The sequence below is a fragment of the Erythrolamprus reginae genome, chromosome 4 (genome assembly GCF_031021105.1).
Source record: "Erythrolamprus reginae isolate rEryReg1 chromosome 4, rEryReg1.hap1, whole genome shotgun sequence".
NCBI classification, from domain to species: Eukaryota; Metazoa; Chordata; class Lepidosauria; order Squamata; family Dipsadidae; genus Erythrolamprus; species Erythrolamprus reginae.
This window is the reverse complement of record NC_091953.1, coordinates 9110709-9133295: the sequence shown is the minus strand read 5'-3', so window position 1 is coordinate 9133295 and position 22587 is coordinate 9110709. Positions and strand designations below refer to the sequence as shown.

Here is a 22587-nt window from a genome sequence, read left to right as displayed (position 1 = left end):
TTTGCAGCATTGCATTGCTGCTGAGAGTCGTGTGGGCTGTATTCTAAAATTGTAAAAAAAAAAAAAAATCCATTAGAGCATGATCAATGTTAGATAAAAGAGAGATTTGCAGGAATTCCTGGCCTTGGGTCTTATTCCACCTTCTGATAAACGCCTACCAAGCAAGCCAAACTTTAAAACAAGATGTTATGTGCCAAGGTTGTGTTCTTTGGCCATCAACATGAAGTTGCTTCTCCTGTCCTCAAAACCCTATACATCTCTCTATAGTAAATTATTTATGAAATTGCTGCACATCTTTGGAGCTGAGGCAGACGCTCCTCAAGTCACTATATTCACCAGGTATTAATCTCAGAGCATAAAGGGTTAAATAAGGTTCAGGAGGGAAGTGTTTTCAATAGGAAAGTGAACACAAGAAGAAGGGGGCACAATGTGAAGTTAGTTGGGGGGAAAGATTAGAAGTAATGTGAGAAAATATTATTTGACTGAAATAGTAGATGCTTGGAACAAACTTCCAGCAGACGTGGTCGGTAAATCCACAGTAACTGAATTTAAACATGCCTGTGTTCTGTCGGGCTCTCTGGTAGACTCCCCCTGAAAATTCACAGGTACAAATTTCAGACACACACACGTTTGAAAATTCAAAACAATGTTCTTTATAATGAAAATTCACTTAAACTAAGCCTTCTTTTGGTATAGCAAAGAGCACTCGTCTCCAAACAAACTGGTAATTTGTACAAGTCCCTTATCAGTTCTGTGATACTTAGCTTGCAGCTGTGAGGCAATTCACAGTCCTTCTTCTTTCACAAAGTGAAACACACTTTGCTCTGGTTTAGTTTCAAAGCGGGGAAAAATCAGCACACAAAAGGTCAAACTCAGTAAAGCAGTCACGAAACACATCGATCAGATAATCCTCCACAATGGCCAAACCCACAGGCTGCTATTTATAGCAGCCTCACTAATTTCCACAGCCCCACCCAACCACAGGTGGCCTCATTTTCTTTGATAATAATCTCTCAGTTGTTGTTGCCTATGCATCGCTCTCTGCATGCGTGGCTGTATCATGAACTCTTGTTCTGAATCCAAGGAGGAGAGAGATAATTGATCTCCCTCTGAGCTGTCTGCCCCACTCTCCTCCTCCCTGTCACTCATGTCTTCTTGGTCAGAGGAGCCTTCATCAGAAGATTCCACTGGGGGCAAAACAGGCCTGCAGCATGTGGATGTCTCCCCCACATCCAAAATCCTTGGGGCAGGAGCTGGGCCAGAGCTAACCACAAAGGCCTGGGATAAACATATCCATCCTAAGATAAAATACAGGAAATAGTATAAGGGCAGAATAGATGGACCATAAGGTCTTTTTCTGCCATCAATCTTCTTTGTTTCTATGTTTCTATATACAAAGTACAATCTCTTAGAAAAGTGATGGCAAACCTTTTTTTCCTCGGGCCCCCAAAGAGCGTGGCTGTGTGTTATCACACATGCATGAGTGACGGCACACAGTAATGAGCAGTCAAAAATTTTACTGCCACACTGTGGGTGTGGCTTATTTTGTGGGTGTGGCTTAATGGTCATGTGACTGGGTAGGTGAGGCTTGCTGGCCATGTGACCAGGTGGGAGTGGCTTGAATGATCATCATCGTTCAAGTGAACTGTTAAGTCCTCAACTTACAACCTTACCAGTGTCGCTCTCTGGGGTGACAATTTGCTTTCCGCGCTCTCCTTCTTGGGTCGCCCCCCCCCACCTCAGGCTGGGTAGCTAGGCAAACGGATGTTGCCAGAAGCATAAATGCTGCCAGCGCTGCTTCCACCCACGCCTTCTGCTTGCACCTCATGCGGGAGGTGGCCGTTTGAGGCTGGAGGGGAGACGGGCAGGAGAGAGGGAAGCTCGTCCGAGGCCAGGAAGGAGGAAAGAGGAAAAAAGCAAGGAGCGCAGATACAGCAGCAGCAGCAGCAGGGGAAAAAAGGAGAGCCGAGCCGAGCCCGGTAATCCGGGAAGTGACAGCCGCCAATCAGCTGGAGCTGTGCACCCCTGGATATACTGGTTCACCCAAACCAGTAGCATTTTTTACTACCGGTTCAGCTGAACCTGTCTGAACCACTAGCATTTCACCCCTGCTTCCTCTTAGCTGCAATACAATACTGCAGAAGACCTTAAATGTGGTTTTTATGGAGAAGCAAATGTTTTCTAAAGAGAGCGACAATGAGAGCACAAATGAATGATTTTTCATTTGTGATTGTATTTGGACAACAGTGAAATGCATGGGAAAATCCTATTGGTAGTGAGAATGAAAAGAGGGTTAGAGCAAGCTCTATTTGGCGTTATGACCATATACAGGGATATATAGTTTAGTGGATTTCTAAGGAAAGAGACATTTCCCCACTCTAGAATCAGATGATTCAATTGGGTGAATAACAATACTTTTTGGTTTCATTTCCCTGGTGGTCACCCTCATAAATGGCCCAGTTCACTCTCTGAAGGACTAGAGAATTGCAGCAGCTATTTCATGCTTTCCATTTAAAAAAGAAACTTATTATTTATGGCATGCTGGGGTTGTTTTTCTAAGATATCACCGTGAGCAACCAAGAAGATAATCAGTTAGGTCTTTGACAGAAATTTTAGGGAAAACCCAGCTGAGAAGTTGGGAAAAAAATCTTGGAAGAAGACAATGACAAATCTCTTCAGTATTGTTGCCAAGATCTACAGTCTGTGGGTTTTCACCGCACAGACTTTTGATATTGTAAGAACACAATACAGTGATCCCCCGCTCGTTGCGAGGGTTCCGTTCCAGGACCCCCCGCAACGAGCGGGTTTTCGCGAAGTAGCGCTGCGGAAGTAAAAACACCATCTGCGCATGTGCAGATGGTGTTTTTACTCCCACAGCGCTAGTGAGGAGCCGAAGATTGGGGGCGGCGCGGCTGTTTGCCGCCGGCATGGGGGGCTTCCTAGCAGCCCCCCAAACCCGGGTTGGGGGTCTGGGGGGCGCTGGCTCTCGGCGCTTTCGAGCTGAGTCCGGGAGCGAATTCGCTTCCGGACTCAGCTCAAAAGCGCCGATAGCCAGCGCCAACGAACGGCTTGTCCGCGCTGGCTCTCGGCGCTTTCGAGCTGAGTCCGGGAGCGAATTCGCTTCCGGACTCAGCTCAAAAGCGCCGATAGCCAGCGCCAACGAACGGCTTGTCCGCGCTGGCTCTCGGCGCTTTCGAGCTGAGTCCGGGAGCGAATTCGCTTCCGGACTCAGCTCAAAAGCGCCGATAGCCAGCGCCAACGAACGGCTTGTCCACGCTGGCTCTTGGCACTTTCGAGCTGAGTCCTGGAGCGAATTCGCTTCAGGACTCAGCTCGAAAGCGGCGAGAATGAACGGCGTGGGCGGGCGAAGGGCGGGCGGCAGCGAGGAGTTTGCGTGGGCGGTGGGGAAACTCCTCGCTGACGCCAGCAAGAGGGGGAAGACCCAGGGAAGCCGCCCAGCAGCTGATCTCCCGGTTGCCATCTACGCATGCGTGCCCATAGAAAAAACGCACGCATGCGTAGATGGTATTTTGACTTCCGGGTTGAAAAATCGCGAAGTACCCTGTTCGCAATGGTTGGGGACGCAATAAACGGGGGATCACTGTATAAGATACTTTTTTTAAAAAAGGCATTGTTTTATGCTTCCAAAGAATGTAAAAGAAATCCCGGTAATGTTTTGAACTAGAGACACAGTGAATCTGCAGAAGGAGCAAAGAGAGCAGAGAGAGAACCATGCTTTCTGGCTCCCTCTTATGGCAATTTGCAACATTACCTCTTAAAGCTATAGTACTTCAATACATTATTTATTAATTGGATTTGTATGCCGCCCCCCTCCATGGACATACAAGCATCAGGAATGGGCTACTGCCTGGATGGAGGGCACCCAATTTGCACTGAAAGATGTTGAAAGAAAATGCAGGGCATCCTGCATAAGCCACGCCTACAGTGTGGTAGTAAACATTTTGCCCTTCACTACAAGCATCAATTTATATATTGCAAACCCAACTATTTTGTACATAGTACATGATAAATAGGTAGGTAGGTGTTCTGTCGGGCTCTCTGGTAGACTCCTCCCAAAAATTCACAGGTACAAATTTCAGACACACACACGTTTGAAAATTCAAAACAATGTTCTTTATAATGAAAATTCACTTAAACCAAGCCCTCTTTTGGTATAGCAAAGAGCACACGTCTCCAAACAAACTGGTAATTTGTACAAGTCCCTTATCAGTTCTGTGATACTTAGCTTGCAGCTGTGAGGCAATTCACAGTCCTTCTTCTTTCACAAAGTGAAACACACTTGGCTCTGGTTTACTTTCAAAGCGGGGAAAAATCAGCACAAAAAAGGTCAAAGTCAGCAAGGCAGGAACGAAACACAACGATCAGATAATCCTCCACAATGGCCAAACCCACAGGCTGCTTTTTATAGCAGCTTCACTAATTTCCACAGCCCCACCCAACCACAGGTGGCCGCATTTTCTTTGATAATAATCTCTCAGCTGTTGCTGCCTATGCATCGCTCTCCGCATGCATAGCTGTATCATGAACTCTTGTTCCGAATCCAAGGAGGAGCTAGATAATTGATCTCCTTCTGAGCTGTCTGTCACACTCTCCTCCTCCCTGTCACTCATGTCTTCTTGGTCAGAGGAGCCTTCATCATCAGATTCCATCTGGAGCAAAACAGGCCTGCGGCATGTGGACGTCTCCCCCACATCCACAGTCCTTGGGGCGGGAGCTGGGCCAGAGCTAACCACAACATAGAGAGATATCCATACCTGGATATCTTCCTGACTCTTGCATCTAACAGGGGTTCCTGATCCTCCAAGTCCCCATCGTCCTCTGACTCAGACAATACCCTAACGGGTTTCTACAGACTCTGGTGGTTCCTTAGTCCCTAGCTCTCCCTCACTCTCACTCTCAGATTCAGATGGCAAGAACACTGGCCTGCGATGCCAGTACTCCTCCATCTCCTGGTCCTCAAATCCATGATCAGCTGAGCCGGCTGTGGACCATTCGCAATAGGTGAGTGGACAGAACCGCCCACTGCTACGCTACTGGTTTTAAGAATCAGTCCGAATCAGGAGCAACCCATTGCTGACAAAGTCACTTCAGTGTAAAACAGTACTACTTTCCCTACACCCTTCCATAAATCCACCAAAAGTATTTCTATTCAAAGATTATAAAAGCAGGATTGAGTAAAAAGTATTATATTCCAACATAATCCTCTTTCCGTACAAAGGTTAACTTTTCCAAACTGGCATTGAATTTATTTTTTAAAAAAACAAAACACCCCTCTGACTTTTGTTTGACTTTACTTTCTGCTCAACTTTTCTTCCTTTAAATACAATAGAATAGAATAGAATTTTATTGGACAAGTGTGATTGGACACACAAGGAATTTGTCTTGGTGCATATGCTCTCAGCGTACATAAAATAATATATAAATTTGTCAAGAATCATGGGGTATGACACTTAATGATTTTCATAGGGGTCAAATAAGCAATGAAGAAGCAATATTAATAAAAATTCCTAGGATATAAGCAACAAGTTACAGCCATACAGTCAATATGGGAGGAAATGGGTGATAGGAATGATGAGAAAAACTGGTAGAATAGAAGTGCAGATTTAGTAGAAAGTCTGACAGTGTTGAGGGAATTATTTGTTTAGTAGAGTGATGGCGTTCAGAAAAGAAACTGTTCTTGTGTCTAGTTGTCTTGGTGTGCAGTGCTCTGTAGCGACGTTTTGAGGGTAGGAGTTGAAACAGTTTGTGTCCAGTATGTGAAGGGTCAGTAAATATTTTCCCCGCCTTCTTTTTGACTCGTGCGGTATACAGGTCCTCAATGGAAGGCAGGTTGGCAGCAATTGCTTTTTCTGCAGTTCTGATTCTCCTCTGAAGTCTGTGTCGGTCCTGTTGGGTTGCAGCACCAAACCAGACAGTTATAGAGGTGCAGATGACAGACTCAATGATTGAATGTGATTATTATTTGAAAACTAAAAATAAAAGATTAACAAAGACTATCCTCCTATCGTGGGTTGGGCAGGAACATTTTCTGTTAGACCACTAAGTTGAAAAATAATACAAATTATATTTGGATTGAACAAAGAGCTTCACTGTATGTTTAGGAATGCAAATTCCTTTAACTTTCACCAAGTTACCATCGTGCGTATGTTTGATTATAGATATGTTTGATGAATTTACAGTCATTACTCGATGCATGTCTCGATAAAGAAAAATGTACGGAAGAAGATAAAACTTTTAACTGAACTTTTCGCTGATTACATCTGTCTTGTCCGTAGGGCCATTACTGGAGGGAAAGATAACTCTTTCTAACTCTGCATTTTTTGGTACGCGCCTGAGAAGAGTACTACATTCCTCTGTTATATAGACATAATGTTTATTTAATTTATTCATTTATATATTTTTCAAACAATTATAGCATGGTAATATGTATAAATAAAACATTAGAAAAGTAATAATGAAAAGCAATGATAGAAGACAATAGAACAGTAGGACAGGGACAGTAGGCAGATTGGTGCGCTTATGCACGCCCCTTACAGACCTCTTAGAAAAGGGGAGAGGTCAATAGTAGATAATTTAAGGTTGAAGATCTTGGAGTTTGGGGAAGAAACCACAGAGTCAGATAGTGAGTTCCAGGCATTGATCACTCAGTTGCTGAAGTCATATTTTCTGCAGTCAAGTTTTGGAGCGATTTACATTTAGTTTGTATCTATTACCTGCTCTTGCGTTGTTGTTGTTGAAGGTGAAGTAGTCACTGTGGGTGCTCGATTGGCAGTTTTTAAAAGGGGAGTGGACATACATTTGTGTAAAATGGTAGAGGGGCTCTTGTTGGAGCACAGCATTGGATTGGAAGATCTGTAAGGTTTCTTCCAACTTTTGTTATTCTCTCATCTTTCCACAAAGCAACCTTTTAAGAAATGAGTGCAGAGCTGGTGGAGACTTGAAGCAAGGAAGGAAGGGAGGGAGGGAGGGAGGGAGGGAGGGAGGGAGGAGAAGGAGAAAGGGAAGGGGAGGGGCATTGAATTGGAAGACCTCCAAGGTCCTTTCCAGCTTTGTTATTCTGTAACCCTTCCAGACACACACACAAGGAAGGGAGGGAGGAAGGAGAAATAAAGGGATTGGAAGGAAAGGGAAGGGAAGGGAAGGAGAGATGGAGGGAGGGGAGGGAAAGGAAGCAAGGAAAGGAGGGAGGGAGGAAGGAAGGGGAAATAAAGGGAAGGGAAGGAGAGAGGGAGGGAGGAGAAATAAAGGGAAGGGAAGGGAAGGAGAGAGGGAGGGAGGGAAGGGAAGGGAAATGAAGCAATGAAAGAAGGGAGGAAGGAAGGAAGGAAAGAAAGAAAGAAAGGGAAGGAAAGGGAAAGGTGGAGAAGGAGAGAGGGAGGGGAAGGGAAAGGAAGCAAGGAAAGGAGGGAGGGAGAGAAGGAGGGAGGAAGGAAGGAAGGAAGGAAGGAAGGAAGGAAGGAAGGAAGGAAGGAAGGAGAAATAAAGGGAAGGGAAGGTGAGGAGAGAGGGAGAGCGGGAGAGAGGGAAGGCAGTCAAGCAGCCCTCTGGTCAGAATTCCCTTCTGAAACATTGAAATGTGATCTCTCCCAAGAGGGGCCGGAGAGGCGGGGATTCCTTAGAGGTGCCAGATCCCAAGAGAGAGAGAGGGAGGGAGCGCTCGCTCGCCTTCTCTGTCCGGTCTCTCTGCCCCGGTTGCTGCTGCTGCAACTGCCCACTCCGACCCTCCTCTCGTCCCGACCGGACAGGAGCCGCGGCGGGGAAGATGCGCAGGCGACCGCCGGGCCAGCAGGAGCATCTCTACAAACTGCTGGTGATCGGCGACCTGGGCGTGGGCAAAACCAGCGTTATCAAGCGCTACGTCCACCGCAACTTCTCCCCGCACTACCGCGCCACCATCGGCGTGGACTTCGCCCTCAAGGTCCTCAGCTGGGACGCCGAGACGGTGGTGCGGCTGCAGCTTTGGGACATCGCCGGTGAGTTTGCCCCGCCCGGCCCAGAGCAAACTTGGCTCCTCGGATGTTGCTCTTTCTTTCTTTCTTTCTTTCTTTCTTTCTTTCTTTCTTTCTTTCTTTCTTTCTTTCTTTCTCTTTCTTTCTTTCTTTCTCTTTCTCTCTCTCTCCCTCTTTCTTTCTTTCTCTCTCTCTCTCTCTCTTTCTTTCTCTTTCTTTCTTTCTTTCTCTTTCCTTCTTTCTTTCTCTTTCTTTCTTTCTTTCTTTCTTTCTCTTTCTTTCTTTCTTTCTTTCTTTCTCTTTCTTTCTTTTGTTCTTTCTTTCTCTTTCTTTCTTTCTTTCTTTCTTTCTCTTTCTTTCTTTCTTTCTCTTTCTTTCTTTCTTTCCTCCTCTTCCTCCTCCTCCTCCTTCTTCTCCTCCCTTCTCATTCCTCCTCCTCAAACTTTGAATGAGACAATTCTTCTTCTTCTTCTTCTTCTTCTTCTTCTTCTTCTTCTTCTTCTTCTTCTTCTTCTTCTTCTTCTTCCTCTTCTTTTTCTTCCTCTTCCTCTTCTTCTTCTTCCTCTTCCTCTTCTCTAACTCAATTGTATAACTCTCTCTTAGATCCACTGAATTGTGTAACTCTCTCTGTGACCCACTGAATCCACTGGATCTTATGCCCAAGTAAACCATCACACATTTTAAAAAGAACCTTTTAGCATTTGAAGCCACGTTTTTAAGCTCTGGATAGAATTCAGAAACCCAAAGTTCATCTCATCCAACTTGATCCAAAAGTTGAAAAAAGTTTGGATTTAACTTCTAAACAAGTGAACATAACACAGCAAACTTTTTTATTTTTTACATCTTCTCAGTTTCAGTGGAAAGCACTGTTAAGTCAGAACAGGTAGCCCTCGACTTACAAACACAATTGAGCCCTGAAATTTCTGTTGCTAAGTGAGACATTTAAGTGAGTTTTGCTTCATTTTACGACGTTGTTAAGTGAATCACTGCAGTGACACGGTGGTTAAGTGAAATTCTGCTTCCCCATTTGCTCGTCAGAAGGTTACATTAAGGTGAAATTGTATTCTATTCTATTCAATTCTATTCTACTCTACTCTACTCTACTCTACCTTACCCTACCCTACCCCACCCTACTCTACTCTACTCTACTCTACTCTACTCTACTCTATTCTACCCTACCCTACCCTACTCTACTCTACTCTACTCTATTCTATTCTACCCTACCCTACTCTACTCTACTCTATTCTATTCTACCCTACTCTACTCTACTCTACTCTATTCTATTCTACCCTACCCTACCCTACTCTACTCTACTCCACTCTATTCTATTCTACCCTACCCTACTCTACTCTACTCTATTCTATTCTATTCTACCCTACTCTACTCTACTCTACTCTACTCTACTCTATTCTATTCTACCCTACTCTACTCTACTCTACTCTATTCTATTCTACCCTACTCTACTCTACTCTACTCTATTCTATTCTACCCTACCCTACCCTACTCTACTCTACTCCACTCTATTCTATTCTACCCTACCCTACTCTACTCTACTCTATTCTATTCTACCTTACCCTACCCTACCCTACTCTACTCTACTCTATTCTATTCTATTCCATTCTACCCTACCCTACCCTATTCTATTCTATTTTATTCTACCGTACCCTACCCTACCCTATTCTATTCTATTCTATCCTTCCACTGATTAATTGTTCTCACTGTCAGAAAATTTCTCTTAGTTCTAAGTTGCTTCTGTCCTCCATTAGTCTCTAATCATTGGGGCCCTTGGTACTCTCTGGATTTTCCGAAATGTTTTGCTAAGAAAACTGCAGGGACTTTTTTGGGAAATAACCAGAATTTGATAAAGATTTAAAGGCCCACGTCTACACACACTCACTCACTCACTCACATTCACACACACACACACACACACACACACACACAGAGTTACCATATTTCCCGATTAACATTTTGAATTATAGGATAAGAGTGGTGGGGTGGGCTAGAGGTCAGCTCTCGCCTCACAATTAGGAGTCTGTGAGTTCGATCCTAGGTACAGGCAGATATTTCTCTCTCTCTTGGAACAATGAGAATATACAGTATCCGCTGAACAGAAACTCCGCATTGGTGACAGGAAGGGCATCTGGGCAGGAAACACTTGGTGCCATTCTGTTGCTGCAACCCCACCCTATAAGGCTACCCTTGAAGAGAGTTCAGAGACTGCAGTTAGTCCAGAACGCAGCTGCGTGAGCCATTGTGTGTGTACCTAGATACACTCACATCACACCAACACTCCGCATGCTGCACTGGCTACGAATTGGTCTCCAGTCACAATTCAAGTTGTCACCTATAAAGCCCTAAATGGCTTAGGACCAGACTATCTACGAGACCATCTCCTGCCCCATACCTCCCAGAGACCAATTAGATCCCACAGGGTTGGCCTTCTCTGAGTCACGTCAACTAAGTGGGCCTGCGAGGAAAGGCCTTCTCGGTGGTGGCCCCGGCTCTTTGGAACCAACAACCCACTTCAACAATCCTTGAAGACTGGGGGCTGTGAGTGTCAACATCTTAGTTCCAGTCAAATTATGTTTCAATGGGTATGTGTGAGGGAATGATTGTATTGATTACTTTAGGGGTTTTATTGTTATTAATATTTGACTTTAACTTGTTACTGTATTGTTTTATTGTTGTAAGCCGCCCTGACTCCTTAGGGATTGGGCGGCATATAGGTCAAATAAATAAATACATCAATAAATTAATAAATTGCAGAGTCATTAAACCACAAAGATGATTTTGAGTTATAAAATAAAATAAGATACAACATACTTACTCCGACACTAAAGGTTTAAAAGAAGATGTTGGATAACCATTTGTCTGAAATAGTGTAGAGTTTCCTTCCTAAGCAGGGGGTTGGACTAGAAGACCTCCAAGGTCCCTTCCAACAATATGGTTAATTTAATTTAATTTAATTTAATTTAATTTAATTTAATAATTTAATTTAATAATTTAATTTAATTTAATTTAATTTAATTTAGTTTAGTTTAGTTTAGTTTAGTTTAGTTTAGTTTAGTTTAATTTAATTTAATTTAATTTAATTTAATTTAATTTAATTTAATTTAATTTAATTTAATTTAATTCCATTCCATTCCATTCCATTCCATTCCATTTCATAGTTTAGTTTAGTTTAGTTTAGTTTAACTTAACTAACTTAACTTAACTTAACTTAACTTAACTTAACTTAACTTAATTTAATTTAATTTAATTTAATTTAATTTAATTTAACCAGCCATTTCTATAAAGATATATCAATTGAATCAGATGAATGAATTGAAAATTAAAGTTTCCTTCTTTTCCACTTCAAGCATAAAGTTCAGAAGTGGTTTCCATGTGGAACGACCACCATATTGATGGAACCAAAGATTGCCTGCTCTTTCTTTTCCAAGGGCTGCTCTTATTTTCTTTTTCCAGACTTTATATAAGAGTAAAGCAAGATTCGGAAAACTAATTCCAAATCTCTCTCTTTTAAAAAAAAAATTAAGGGATTTTAGATGTTTGTGCTGGGGTATTTTTTTCCCTGTTGGTTTGTTTGGGGTTTTTTTTTGGCCTTGGTGATTTCAGCTGCACTTTTGCAGCCCATGTCTTTGGCATTGTTTGAACTCTGAGACTTTTTAAGCTCGGAATCTGGCACGGTGTAACGCAGAAAGCGGATGTAATTTTTTTTATCCTCTTCTTGAGTTCCACCAAGAGCATGCCACCCATTGTACCAGGCCCTCTTCTTAAATCACTGGGTGAAAGGGAGAAATTCAAGTTAGTATTTTGCTTGTGGCAGGAAGGGATAACCACCAAAAACTTTTGATGCCGGTCTTACCAAACTAATATAGGTGGGATGCAAAAAAGAAAGAAAGAAAGAAAGAAAGAGAATGTTGTTAGCCGCCCCGAGTTGTTGTGAGCCATCCCGAGTCTGTGGAGAGGGGCGGCATACAAATCTAATAAATAATAATTAAAAAATAAGAAAGAAAGAAAGAAAGAAAGAAAGAAAGAAAGAAAGAAAGAAAGAAAGAGGGAAGAAAAAGAAGAAAGAGAAAATGAAGGAAGGAGAGAGAGAGAGAAAGAAAAAAGAAAGAGAAAAGATAGGAAGGGAGGGAAGGGGAGAAAGGAAGGAAGGAAAAGAGAAAAGGAGGGAGGAAAGGAAGGAAGGAAGGAAGGAAGAAGGAGGGAGGGAGGAAAAGAAGAAAGAAAATGAAGGAAGGAAAGAAAGAAAAAGAAAGAGAAAAGGAAAGAAGGAAGGGAAAGAAAAAAGGAGGGAAAGAAGGAAGGAAGGAAGGAAAGAAGAAAGAAAGAAAGAAAGAAAGAAAGAAAACGAGGACTTGGTGTGTGGATATTTTAGTTTCAGAAAAGATCAGGATAAAATTACAGGTAGACCTCAATTTACGACCACAAAGGAGCCCAAAATTTATATTACTAAGTGAGACATTTGATAGGTGGGTTTTACCCTATTTTATGGATGCAGTCAATAAATTAATAACACGGATGATTGATGAATCTGGTTTCCCCATTGACTTTGCTTCTCAGAAGGTCACAAGACTTATAATGCACAGGAAGACGAATCTCTCGCCCACACGCTCACCCACGCCCGCCCCTGGGAGCACACCAGCAGTACCAGCAGTAGTCAGCCCTTCCCTGTTTGGATCTGAATATGATCTTCAGGATCCAAAGATATTTCACCAGAAGAGTCCACTCGAAACAGAATATCCTACGAAAATAGACTAACAATCCTGGGCCTAGAAAGCCTAGAACTACAGCGCCTAAAACACGATTTGAGTATTGCCCACAAGATCATATGCTGCAACATCCTACCGGTCAATGACTACTTCAGCTTCAACCGCAACAACAACACAAGAGCACGCAACAGATTCAAACTTAATACGAACCGTGCCAAACTTGACTGTAAAAAATATGATTTCAACAATCAAGTTATCGAAGCGTGGAACTCATTACCGGACTCAATTGCGTCAACCCCTAACCCCCAACATTTCTCCCTTCGACTCTCCACGATTGACTTTTCCAGGTTCCTAAGAGGCCAGTAAGGGGCGTACATAAGTGCACTGGTGTGCCTTTCGTCCCCTGTCCAATTGTCTTTCCTTTCTCTCACTTATCATATATATTCTCTTCCTTTCATATATCCTCTCCTCTAAGTTCGCTTTTACCCTTATATATATTACTACATATCTATTTTTCTTCCTATGTATTTGTGTATTGGACAAATGAATAAATAAATAAAATAAAAAATAAAATAAATGCTCCTAACCGTTGTAACTGCGAAAAACTGTCATGAAACAGTTCGCTGCTGTTATAACTTTGGCTGGTCACTAAATGAACGTAAATTGTAAGCCGAGGACTACCTGTATTAATAATTGCATCTAGGATGATTTGTGGGCCTAGATAGGAACACAAATGCCTCCCCCACTGGTCAAAGGGGCAGCCTCATAGCCTTTCTTTGCCCCGATTGGAGTATTTGGAAACCATAAATTCATAATAATGTTGAATAATTAGCACTAGAAGGAAATTGAAGCCCTGGAGAATGTCTGGAATTCATTAGAGGGCCAACTCCCTTAATGTTGCATTTTTTAATCTAAAGTGAGAACATTGTGGTTTTTACTAACTTCTCTCTCTGTGTGTAGAAAAGAGGTCTGTGGCGAATCATGTGCTACGAAAAAAGAAATCATAAGATTTGACTTTGAAGCCAACCATCAAGGCTTTGTAATTAATTGCCCAAAAGCAGTAGGTTTTAATGAGCACCACAACTGAAGAATTATACCATGAGGAAGAATTATAGTACTGTATTTTTGTTGGGTGGGGGAGAAAGTAAGGTTACAAGGCACGTAACTCTCACGGGGAATGTTCGTGGGGGAAGTTGGTATTACTATCGGGTAGTAGGAAGCCAGTGGAAGAGAATGGGCAGTGCCAGTGGTCAGTAGATCATTGACTGGCGTTGTGATGAAGGTTAGAGTTGAGCGTCCTCATTCCATTTCCCTCCAAGTGCGAAGTGCACACCGTAATGTGCTACCTGAATGCTAAGGGCAGGAACGCTGCTGCGATAGGGGCCCAAGATTTGTGCCGGATGGATGTTCAAGATTTTTCTCGCCGATTGTTGAGTTTTGACACTTTGGCCTGAAGGAGAATGGGTCTGGCACCACTGCATTGATTGACGTTGGCTCTCTGGAGTATCTTGGGAGAAACCCAAGTTTCATTTCCTGTCACTATAGAGTTGAGAAAAACCTCGCCTTCTATCTCAAAAGGGTCAAAAAATTCTTGGTGGCACTGACTCTGTCGATCTTGTGCCTTTCTTCCTCCCTTCCTTCCTTCCTCCCTCCCTCTCTTCTTTCCTTCCTTCCTCCCTTCTTTCCTTCCTCCCTCCCTTCTTTCCTCCCTTCCTCCCTTCTTTCCTTCCTTTCTCCCTTCTTTCCTTCCTCCCTTCTTTCCTTCCTTCCTTTCTTCTTTCCTTCCTTCTTTCCTTCCTTCCTTCCTTCCTCCCTTCTTTCCTTCCTTCCTTCCTTCCTCCCTTCTTTCTTTCCTTCCTTCCTCCCTTCTTTCCTTCCTTCCTTTCTTCTATCCTTCCTTCCTTCCTTCCATTCTTCCTTCTTTTCTTCTTTCCTTCCTTCCTTCCTTCCCTACTTACTTAACTTACATAGCTCAAGGTTGTTTCCCTACCTTCTTAGTTACTTAGCTCAAGGTTGACTCAGCCTTCCATCCTTCCGAGGTGGGTAAAATGAGGACCTAGATTGTTGGGGGCAATATGCTGAGTCTGTAAACTGCTTAGAGAAGGCTGTAAAAGCACTGTGAAGTGGTATATAAATCTAAATGCTATTGCTATTAACACAGGCAAATCGTCCTCAGTTTATGACAGCAGTTTGACCTGGAATTGCCATTGCCAAGTGACATAAAACACAACGTCACATTTTCATGCTGGTTAGAGATACAGTTCTAGTAATCCTGGTTACCATTGTTAAGCAAGGTCTGTTTATATTCTGCCTGCAATATGTACAGTACATTTCCAGTAAGACCTGTCAATTTATAAGTGGGCCATTTCTTCTGGAAGATTAAAGACACTTTTATCACTTGTGCTGTAGCTGAATTCTCCATTGCTGCAATGGAGATAAGTCGTAACTGTCGCAGAAAAAACCATTTCAGTTTTATTGATCCCTTTTAATTCAACAATGCTAACCATCTCATTTTAAGAGGTCTCGATTTGTATGTACAGATAGCATCAACGACTGTAAAATTTTAGAATTACATTTGCACAGGTAATGAACACAAAATTGTAGCGGTGTGTGTTATGTTCTTTTCTCTTACTTGATCTCCATTTTATTTATTTAATTTATTTATTTATTATTTAGATTTGTATGCCGCCCCTCTCCGCAGACTCGGAGTTTTGCTAGTATTATATCTTATTCATTTGATTTTACTTTGGCGTTGCATTCCTCTCTCTTTCCCCAAAAAATGTTGCTAGTCGTTGAGCAAGTTTGGAAATAACTGTCTTCATACGGCTTTTTTAAAAATTAAGGATTGGAAAAGTGCCAGGGTAAATTTGTCATGGTTGAAAGACTGGCGGGCAAAGAGGAATCAGCCAGCTGAATTAGTTCATAGATTAATTTGGGTGATCCAATAAGATGACCTACCTATTGCAGAATCCCACTACCTATTTTTGATCTGGAGAGCCAATTTGTTTGATTTGTTAAGGTACCAATTTGGAAAGCTAGAGGTTGTGAGTTCAAGTCCCAGTTTAGGCATGAAAGCCTACTGGATGACTATGAGTCAATCACCAGCCAACAGTGAATTCTAGCTTCCCTCTCCCCTGCCCGGCTCCCCTCCAGCCTCACGTGGCCACGTCCCACCTGAGCAGAAGGCGTGGGTGGAAGCGGCGCTGGCATCATTTTTGCTTCTGGCAGCACCTGTTCGCCTAGCTACCCAGCCTGAGGTGGTGCAGGTGACCCAGGAAGGAGAGCGCAAGAAACATGAAGCAAATTGTCACCCCAGCGAGCGACACTGGTAAGATTGTAAAGATTAGATTAGATTAGATTTATTGGATTTACATGCCGCCCCTCTCCGCAGACTCGGGGCGGCTCACAACAATAGCAAAAACAGTACATAGTGACAAATCCAATACCCACCAATCCAATTACAATTTTAAGTTAAGGAAATCCATAAAACAATCCCAATATATATAAAAAACAAGCACACAATCAATCAAACACCAAAACAACATGGGCAAGGGGGAGATGTTTCAGTTCCCCCATGCCTGACGGCAGAGGTGGGTTTTGAGGAGTTTACGAAAGGCAAGGAGGGTGGGGGCAATCCTAATCTCAGGGGGGAGCTGGTTCCAGAGGGTCGGAGCCGCCACAGAGAAGGCTCTTCCTCTGGGTCCCGCCAGACGACATTGCTTAGTCGACGGGACCCGGAGAAGGCCAACTCTGTGGGACCTAACCGGTCGCTAGGATTCATGCGGCAGAAGGCGGTCCCGAAGATATTCTGGTCCGGCGCCATGAAGGGCTTTATAGGTCATAACCAACACTTTGAATTGTGACCAGAAAATGATCGGCAACCAATGCAGACTGCGGAGTGTTGGAGTAATATGGGCATACTTAGAGAAGTCCATAATTGCTCTCGCAGCTGCATTCTGCACGATCTGAAGTTTCCGAACACTTTTCAAAGGTAGCCCCATGTAAAGAGCGTTACAGTAGTCGAGCCTCGAGGTGATGAGGGCATGAGTGACTGTGAGCAGTGAGTCCCGGTCCAGATAGGGCCGCAACTGGCGCACCAGGCGAACCTGGGCAAACGCCCCCCTCACCACAGCTGAAAGGTGTTTCTGTAATGTGAGCTGTGGATCGAGGAGGACACCCAAGTTGCGAACCCTCTCTGAGGGGGTCAATGATTCCCCTCCCAGGGTGATGGACGGACAGATGGAATTGTCCCTGGGAGGCAAAACCCACAGCCACTCCATCTTATCAGGGTTGAGTTTGAGTCTGTTGACACCCATCCAGGCCCCAACAGCCTCCAGACACCGGCACATCACTTCCACTGCTTCGTTGACTGGACACTGTTAAGTCGTGGACTTAACAGTTCACTTGAACGATGATGACTGTTCAAGCCACTCCTACCCAGTCACATGACCATTAAGCCACACCGATAAAATAAGCCACACCCACAGTGTGTCAGTAAAAAATTTGGCTGCCCATTACTGGATATGAGCCACGCTGTAGCTCTGGTAGGACGGGCACCCAAGTGAGATTTTGGTTCTGCGCATGGTCAGAAAGCAAGATCTTGTGAGGAAAAGCATGTGAGAGTGAAATTTCAGTGATTTTCTGTTTCTACGCATGTGCGGAAGCAAGAAAATAGCAGAAATCTCACTCTTGCACGCACGTTTTCTCGTGAGATTCAGTAAATAAGTAACAGAGTGGGCCCCTATATTTAGCCTAGGGTTCTTGGTTGCATTTTTATTGCATTTCTGTTCAGTTCAATTCTGGAGACCTCACCTACAAAAAGATATTGACAAAATTGAACGGGTCCAAAGACGGGCTACAAGAATGGTGGGAGGTCTTAAGCATAAAACGTATCAGGAAAGACTTCATGAACTCAATCTGTATAGTCTGGAGGACAGAAGGAAAAGGGGGGACATGATTGAAACATTTAAATATATTAAAGGGTTAAATAAGGTCCAAGAGGGAAGTGTTTTTAATAGGAAAGTGAACACAAGAACAAGGGGACACAATCTGAGGTTAGTTGGGGGAAAGATCAAAAGCAACATGAGAAAATATTATTTTACTGAAAGAGTAGTAGATCCTTGGAACAAACTTCCAGCAGACGTGGTAGATAAATCCACCGTAACTGAATTTAAACATGCCTGGGATAAACATAGACCCATCCTAAGATATAATACAGAAAATAGTATAAGGGCAGACTAGATGGACCATGAGGTCTTTTTCTGCCGTCAGACTTCTATGTTTCTGTTTCTATTTGTCCTTTTTAAAAAATTCTGCCTATGTATTTTAATCTCTGAAGCTCACATTGAAAACAGCAGCTGTAATGACTGAATAGGCTCATTTTCCACGGCTGATAGTTCTTTCTTTAGAAACAGAGTTCTTCACGAAGCCCCAAATCCTATACAAAACCCTCAAAGAGGTATTTAAAAATAGGAGTTGGGTTAAGCATATTGTAGGATATTCTTTAAAAAATGCATTTGGAATGTAAATTCAGCACAAGAAGTGAGCGATGTATCTCCGTTTACCTTCCCTTCATAACACATAGAAACATAGAAGACTGACGGCAGAAAAAGAACTCATGGTCCATCTAGTCTGCCCTTATACTATTTCCTGTATTTTATATTACAATGGATATGTGTTTATCCCAGGCATGTTTAAATTCAGCTACTGTGGATTTATCTACCACGTCTGCTGGAAGTTTGTTCCAAGGATCTACTGCTCTTTCAGTAAAATAATATTTTCTCATGTTGCTTTTGATCTTTCCCCCAACTAACTTCAGATTGTGTCCCCTTGTTCTTGTGTTCACTTTCCTATTAAAAACACTTCCCTCCTGGACCTTATTTAACCATTGAACATATTTAAATGTTTCGATCATGTCCCCCCTTTTCCTTCTGTCCTCCATACTATATAGATTGAGTTCATGAAGTCTTTCCTGATACGTTTTATGCTTAAGACCTTCCACCATTCTTGTAGCCTGTCTTTGGACCCGTTCAATTTTGTCAATATCTTTTTGTAGGTGAGGTCTCCAGAAGTGAACACAGTATTCCAAATGTGGTCTCACCAGCATTCTATATAGCGGGATCATAATCTCCCTCTTCCTGCTTGTTATACCTCTAGCTATGCAGCCAAGCATCCTACTTGCTTTCCCTACCGCCTGACTGCACTGTTCACCCATTTCGAGACTGTCAGAAATCACTACCCCTAAATCCTTTTCTTTTGAAGGTTTTGCTAACACAGAACTGCCAATACAATACTCAGATTGTGGATTCCTTTCCCCCAAATGCATTATTTTACATTTGGAAACATTAAACTGCAGTTTCCATTGCTTTGACCATTTATCTAGTAAAGCTAAATCATTTACCATATTACAGATGCCTCCAGGAATATCAACTCTATTGCACACTTTAGAGTCATCGGCAAATAGGCAAACCTTCCCTACCAAACCTTCCCCTATGTCACTCACAAACAACACATCGTATTTCTGCAAAATTGACAGTTTTTCTTTCTGAAATCTGACCGGAAGGAAATTCAAGGCATATTATTGCAAAATTGTCCCAAAAGGTGAAGCCAAATTGCAATGCGTGTAACAGAGAAACTCTAATGCAGATCACTGTGTCTCATTGTCAGAACTGTGCTTTAAAGGATTTGAAAATTAGATTTTATTTCAAGGAGGTTAGTAAAGAAAGTTACAAGGTGCATTCCAAAAATAATGCAATTATTATTTTTTTAAAGTAATTTATTGAACAGATTGGCACAAACACTTAAAATTCTTCAAAGTACTGTCCTTGGACCTCTACACATTTTTTCCAGTGACTCTGCCATGACCGGTATGTGCCCTGGAAGGCATCTCCGGGAACCTCTCGCAAGGTCTTTGTCACGGCTGATTGGATCTCTTCTATGGATGAGTTCCTTTCAGGGCTGGGAACAAAAAGAAGTCTGCTGGGGCAACGTCAGGACCATAGGGGGGGGGGGAGCATTGGCACCTGGTGTTTGGCCAGGAACTCGCAAACTTGTAGCGCATTGTGGCAAGGTGAGTTTTTCGTCCATAGAAGAGATCCAATCAGCCGTTCTAGTCCTGTTATAGGTGTGAAAGATGGCTGGATAACTATGGGCCAATCACCAGGAGATTATGAATTTTAGTCCCGCTTTAGGCATGAAAGCCTACTGGTGACTTCGGGCCAATCATCAGAAGACTGTGAATTCTAGTCCCGCCTTAGGCATGAAACCCTACTGGGTGACTTTGGGCCAATCACCAGGAGACTGTGAATTATAGTCCCACCTCAGTCATGAAAGTCAGCTGGATAACTTTGGGCCAATCACCAGGAGACTGTGAGTTCTAGTTCCGCCTTAAGCATGAAAGTCTACTGGGTGACTTTGGGCCAATCACCAGGAGACTGTGAGTTCTAATCCCGCCTTAGGTATGAAAGCCTATTGGGTGACTTTGGGCCAATCACCAGGAGATTGGTGGGCCAATCTAGTCCCACCTTAGATACAAAAGCTGGCTGAGAATCATTCTCTCTCAGCCCAACCCACCTCCCAGGGTTGTTGTGGGGAGAATAAAAGGAAGAAGGAGGATTAGGTATGTTCACTACTTTGATTTATTTTCAAAGTAGTAAAGGGGGATAAATATCTAATAAGTAAATAAAAATAACATACTGTATCTCCTTTGAATCAGGTTAGTTCTATATTTACTAACCAAGAATGATAATTTGAAGTATTGTCTTTTTTCTACAATTCTTTTTTTGATATTTATATTTTTCAGTTTCATAGTCTTTGCATATGTATATGGATCTGAACAATTAGAATCCTGGATCTAGTTTGTCCAAAATAAATTGCTTTTCATTCCAAAATATTTAGGGGACTTCTTTTAAAATATTTTTTAATTGGTTTTTCTTTAAGACAAATAATACAAACAACATTTAACATTTAAAGGAGCTGCCATTGCTCCGCTAATCATAGAAGACTAATTAAAACAAAAAAAAAAGTCTGACTATAATCTAGATCAATACAGAAAAACAATTCATAATATACTACTATATTATAACATCTGCTTGTATTTTGATATTATAGTTTGCGTAATTAAAGTCAATTCTAATATCCATAAATTTTATCAATATACAGTGGTACCTCGAGATACGAGTTTAATTCGTTCCGGACCTGGGCTCTTAAGTCGAGCAGCTCTTATCTCGAACGACTTTTCCCCATAGGAATTAATGTAAATAATTTTAATTGGTTCCAGCCCTCAAAAAACTCACAAAGTTAGTCTAAATTATGCAGAAAGACATGTTTTTAATGAAGAAATGTACATGTACATATAAATGAATAATGAAGTTTCTTTCACTTAACTTGTAAACTTTCTTAAACTTTTAAATTTACATATGTTCAACTTCTCTGCCACCCAATCCTGTAGGACAGAGGTCCCCAACCCTTTTTGCACCAGGGCCCGGCTTTAAGTGATCAAGAGAGGAATGGGTGAATGAATGGACGGAGGGTGGAAAGGAAGGAAGGAAAGAGGGAAGGGACAGGAACAGAGGAAGGAAGCAAGGAAACTTATGAAAGGGGAGAGTAAGAGAGGAATGAGTGAAGGGAGGGAGGGAGGGAAGAAGGTGGGAAGGAGAAAGAAAAGAAGAAATAGAGGAAGGGAAGGTAAAAGAGAGAAAGAAAAAGAGCAAGCAAGCAAGCAAGCAAGCAAGAAAGAAAGAAAGAAAGAAAGAAAGGGGGAAGGGACAGGAACAGAGGAAGGAAGCAAGGAAACTTATGAAAGGGGAGAGTAAGAGAGGAATGAGTGAAGGGAGGGAGGGAGGGAAGAAGGTGGGAAGGAGAAAGAAAAGAAGAAATAGAGGAATGGAAGGTAAAAGAGAGAAAGAGAGAAAGAAAGAAAGAAAGAAAGAAAGAAAGGGGGAAGGGACAGGAACAGAGGAAGGAAGCAAGGAAACTTATGAAAGGGGAGAGTAAGAGAGGAATGAGTGAAGGGAGGGAGGGAAGAAGGTGGGAAGGAGAAAGAAAAGAAGAAATAGAGGAAGGGAAGGTAAAAGAGAGAAAGAAAAAGAGCAAGAAAGAAAGAAAGAAAGGGGGAAGGGACAGGAACAGAGGAAGGAAGCAAGGAAACTTATGAAAGGGGAGAGTAAGAGAGGAATGAGTGAAGGGAGGGAGGGAGGGAGGGAAGAAGGTGGGAAGGAGAAAGAAAAGAAGAAATAGAAGGGAAGGTAAAAGAGAGAAAGAAAAAGAGCAAGAAAGAAAGCTGCAAGCACCCCCCCGAGCCCCCCAGGCCGGCTGCAACCTTTTAAAACACGCGCGCCGCTTCGCAGCTGTCTCCTGAAGCCGAACGCGGAAGTTAGCGTTTGGCTTCAGGAGACAGCTCCTTGGCGCTTGTATCTCGAATTTGGGCTTGTAAGTAGAACAAAAATATCTCTCCCCTCCCAGCTCTTATCTCGAGTTGCTCTTAAGTAGAGCAGCTCTTATGTCAGGGTTCCACTGTACTACTAAAATATAACTTTCAGTTCTATATTTTCATTTTAATAATATAATTAAACTCATTAAAGTCAATTAATTAAACACAAAAAACTTATACTTAAAATTTCTTAATATACTGCTATACTATATAATTATACAGTTTAAAATCTACTTCTTTGTATCTATTTTAACAATATAATGAAAGAATTAAAATCAGTTAATCAATCTATCCTTTATTGAGAGCAGTGTTTCCCAACTTGGCAATTTGAAGTTATCTGGACTTCAGTTCCCAGAATTCCACAGCCAGCATTCGCTGGCTGGGGAATTCTGGGAGTTGAAGTCCAAATATCATCAAGTTGCTAAGGTTGGGAAACACTGTGATAGAGGACTTCTATTCCTTTTTT

At 42.4% G+C, this 22587-nt stretch overlaps 1 protein-coding gene across 1 annotated transcript in view; it reads left to right on the top strand.

Annotated features, from left to right (window-relative positions):
- The first annotated feature begins 7750 nt into the window (after positions 1–7750).
- The window catches only part of RAB38 (RAB38, member RAS oncogene family), a 33246-nt gene continuing 18409 nt past the window's right edge, over positions 7751–22587 (top strand). The window contains exon 1 of the mRNA XM_070751640.1: positions 7751–7994. Coding sequence (XP_070607741.1) covers positions 7784–7994 — 211 coding nt within the window. The 5' untranslated portion in view covers positions 7751–7783. The remainder of the gene's footprint in view (positions 7995–22587) is intronic.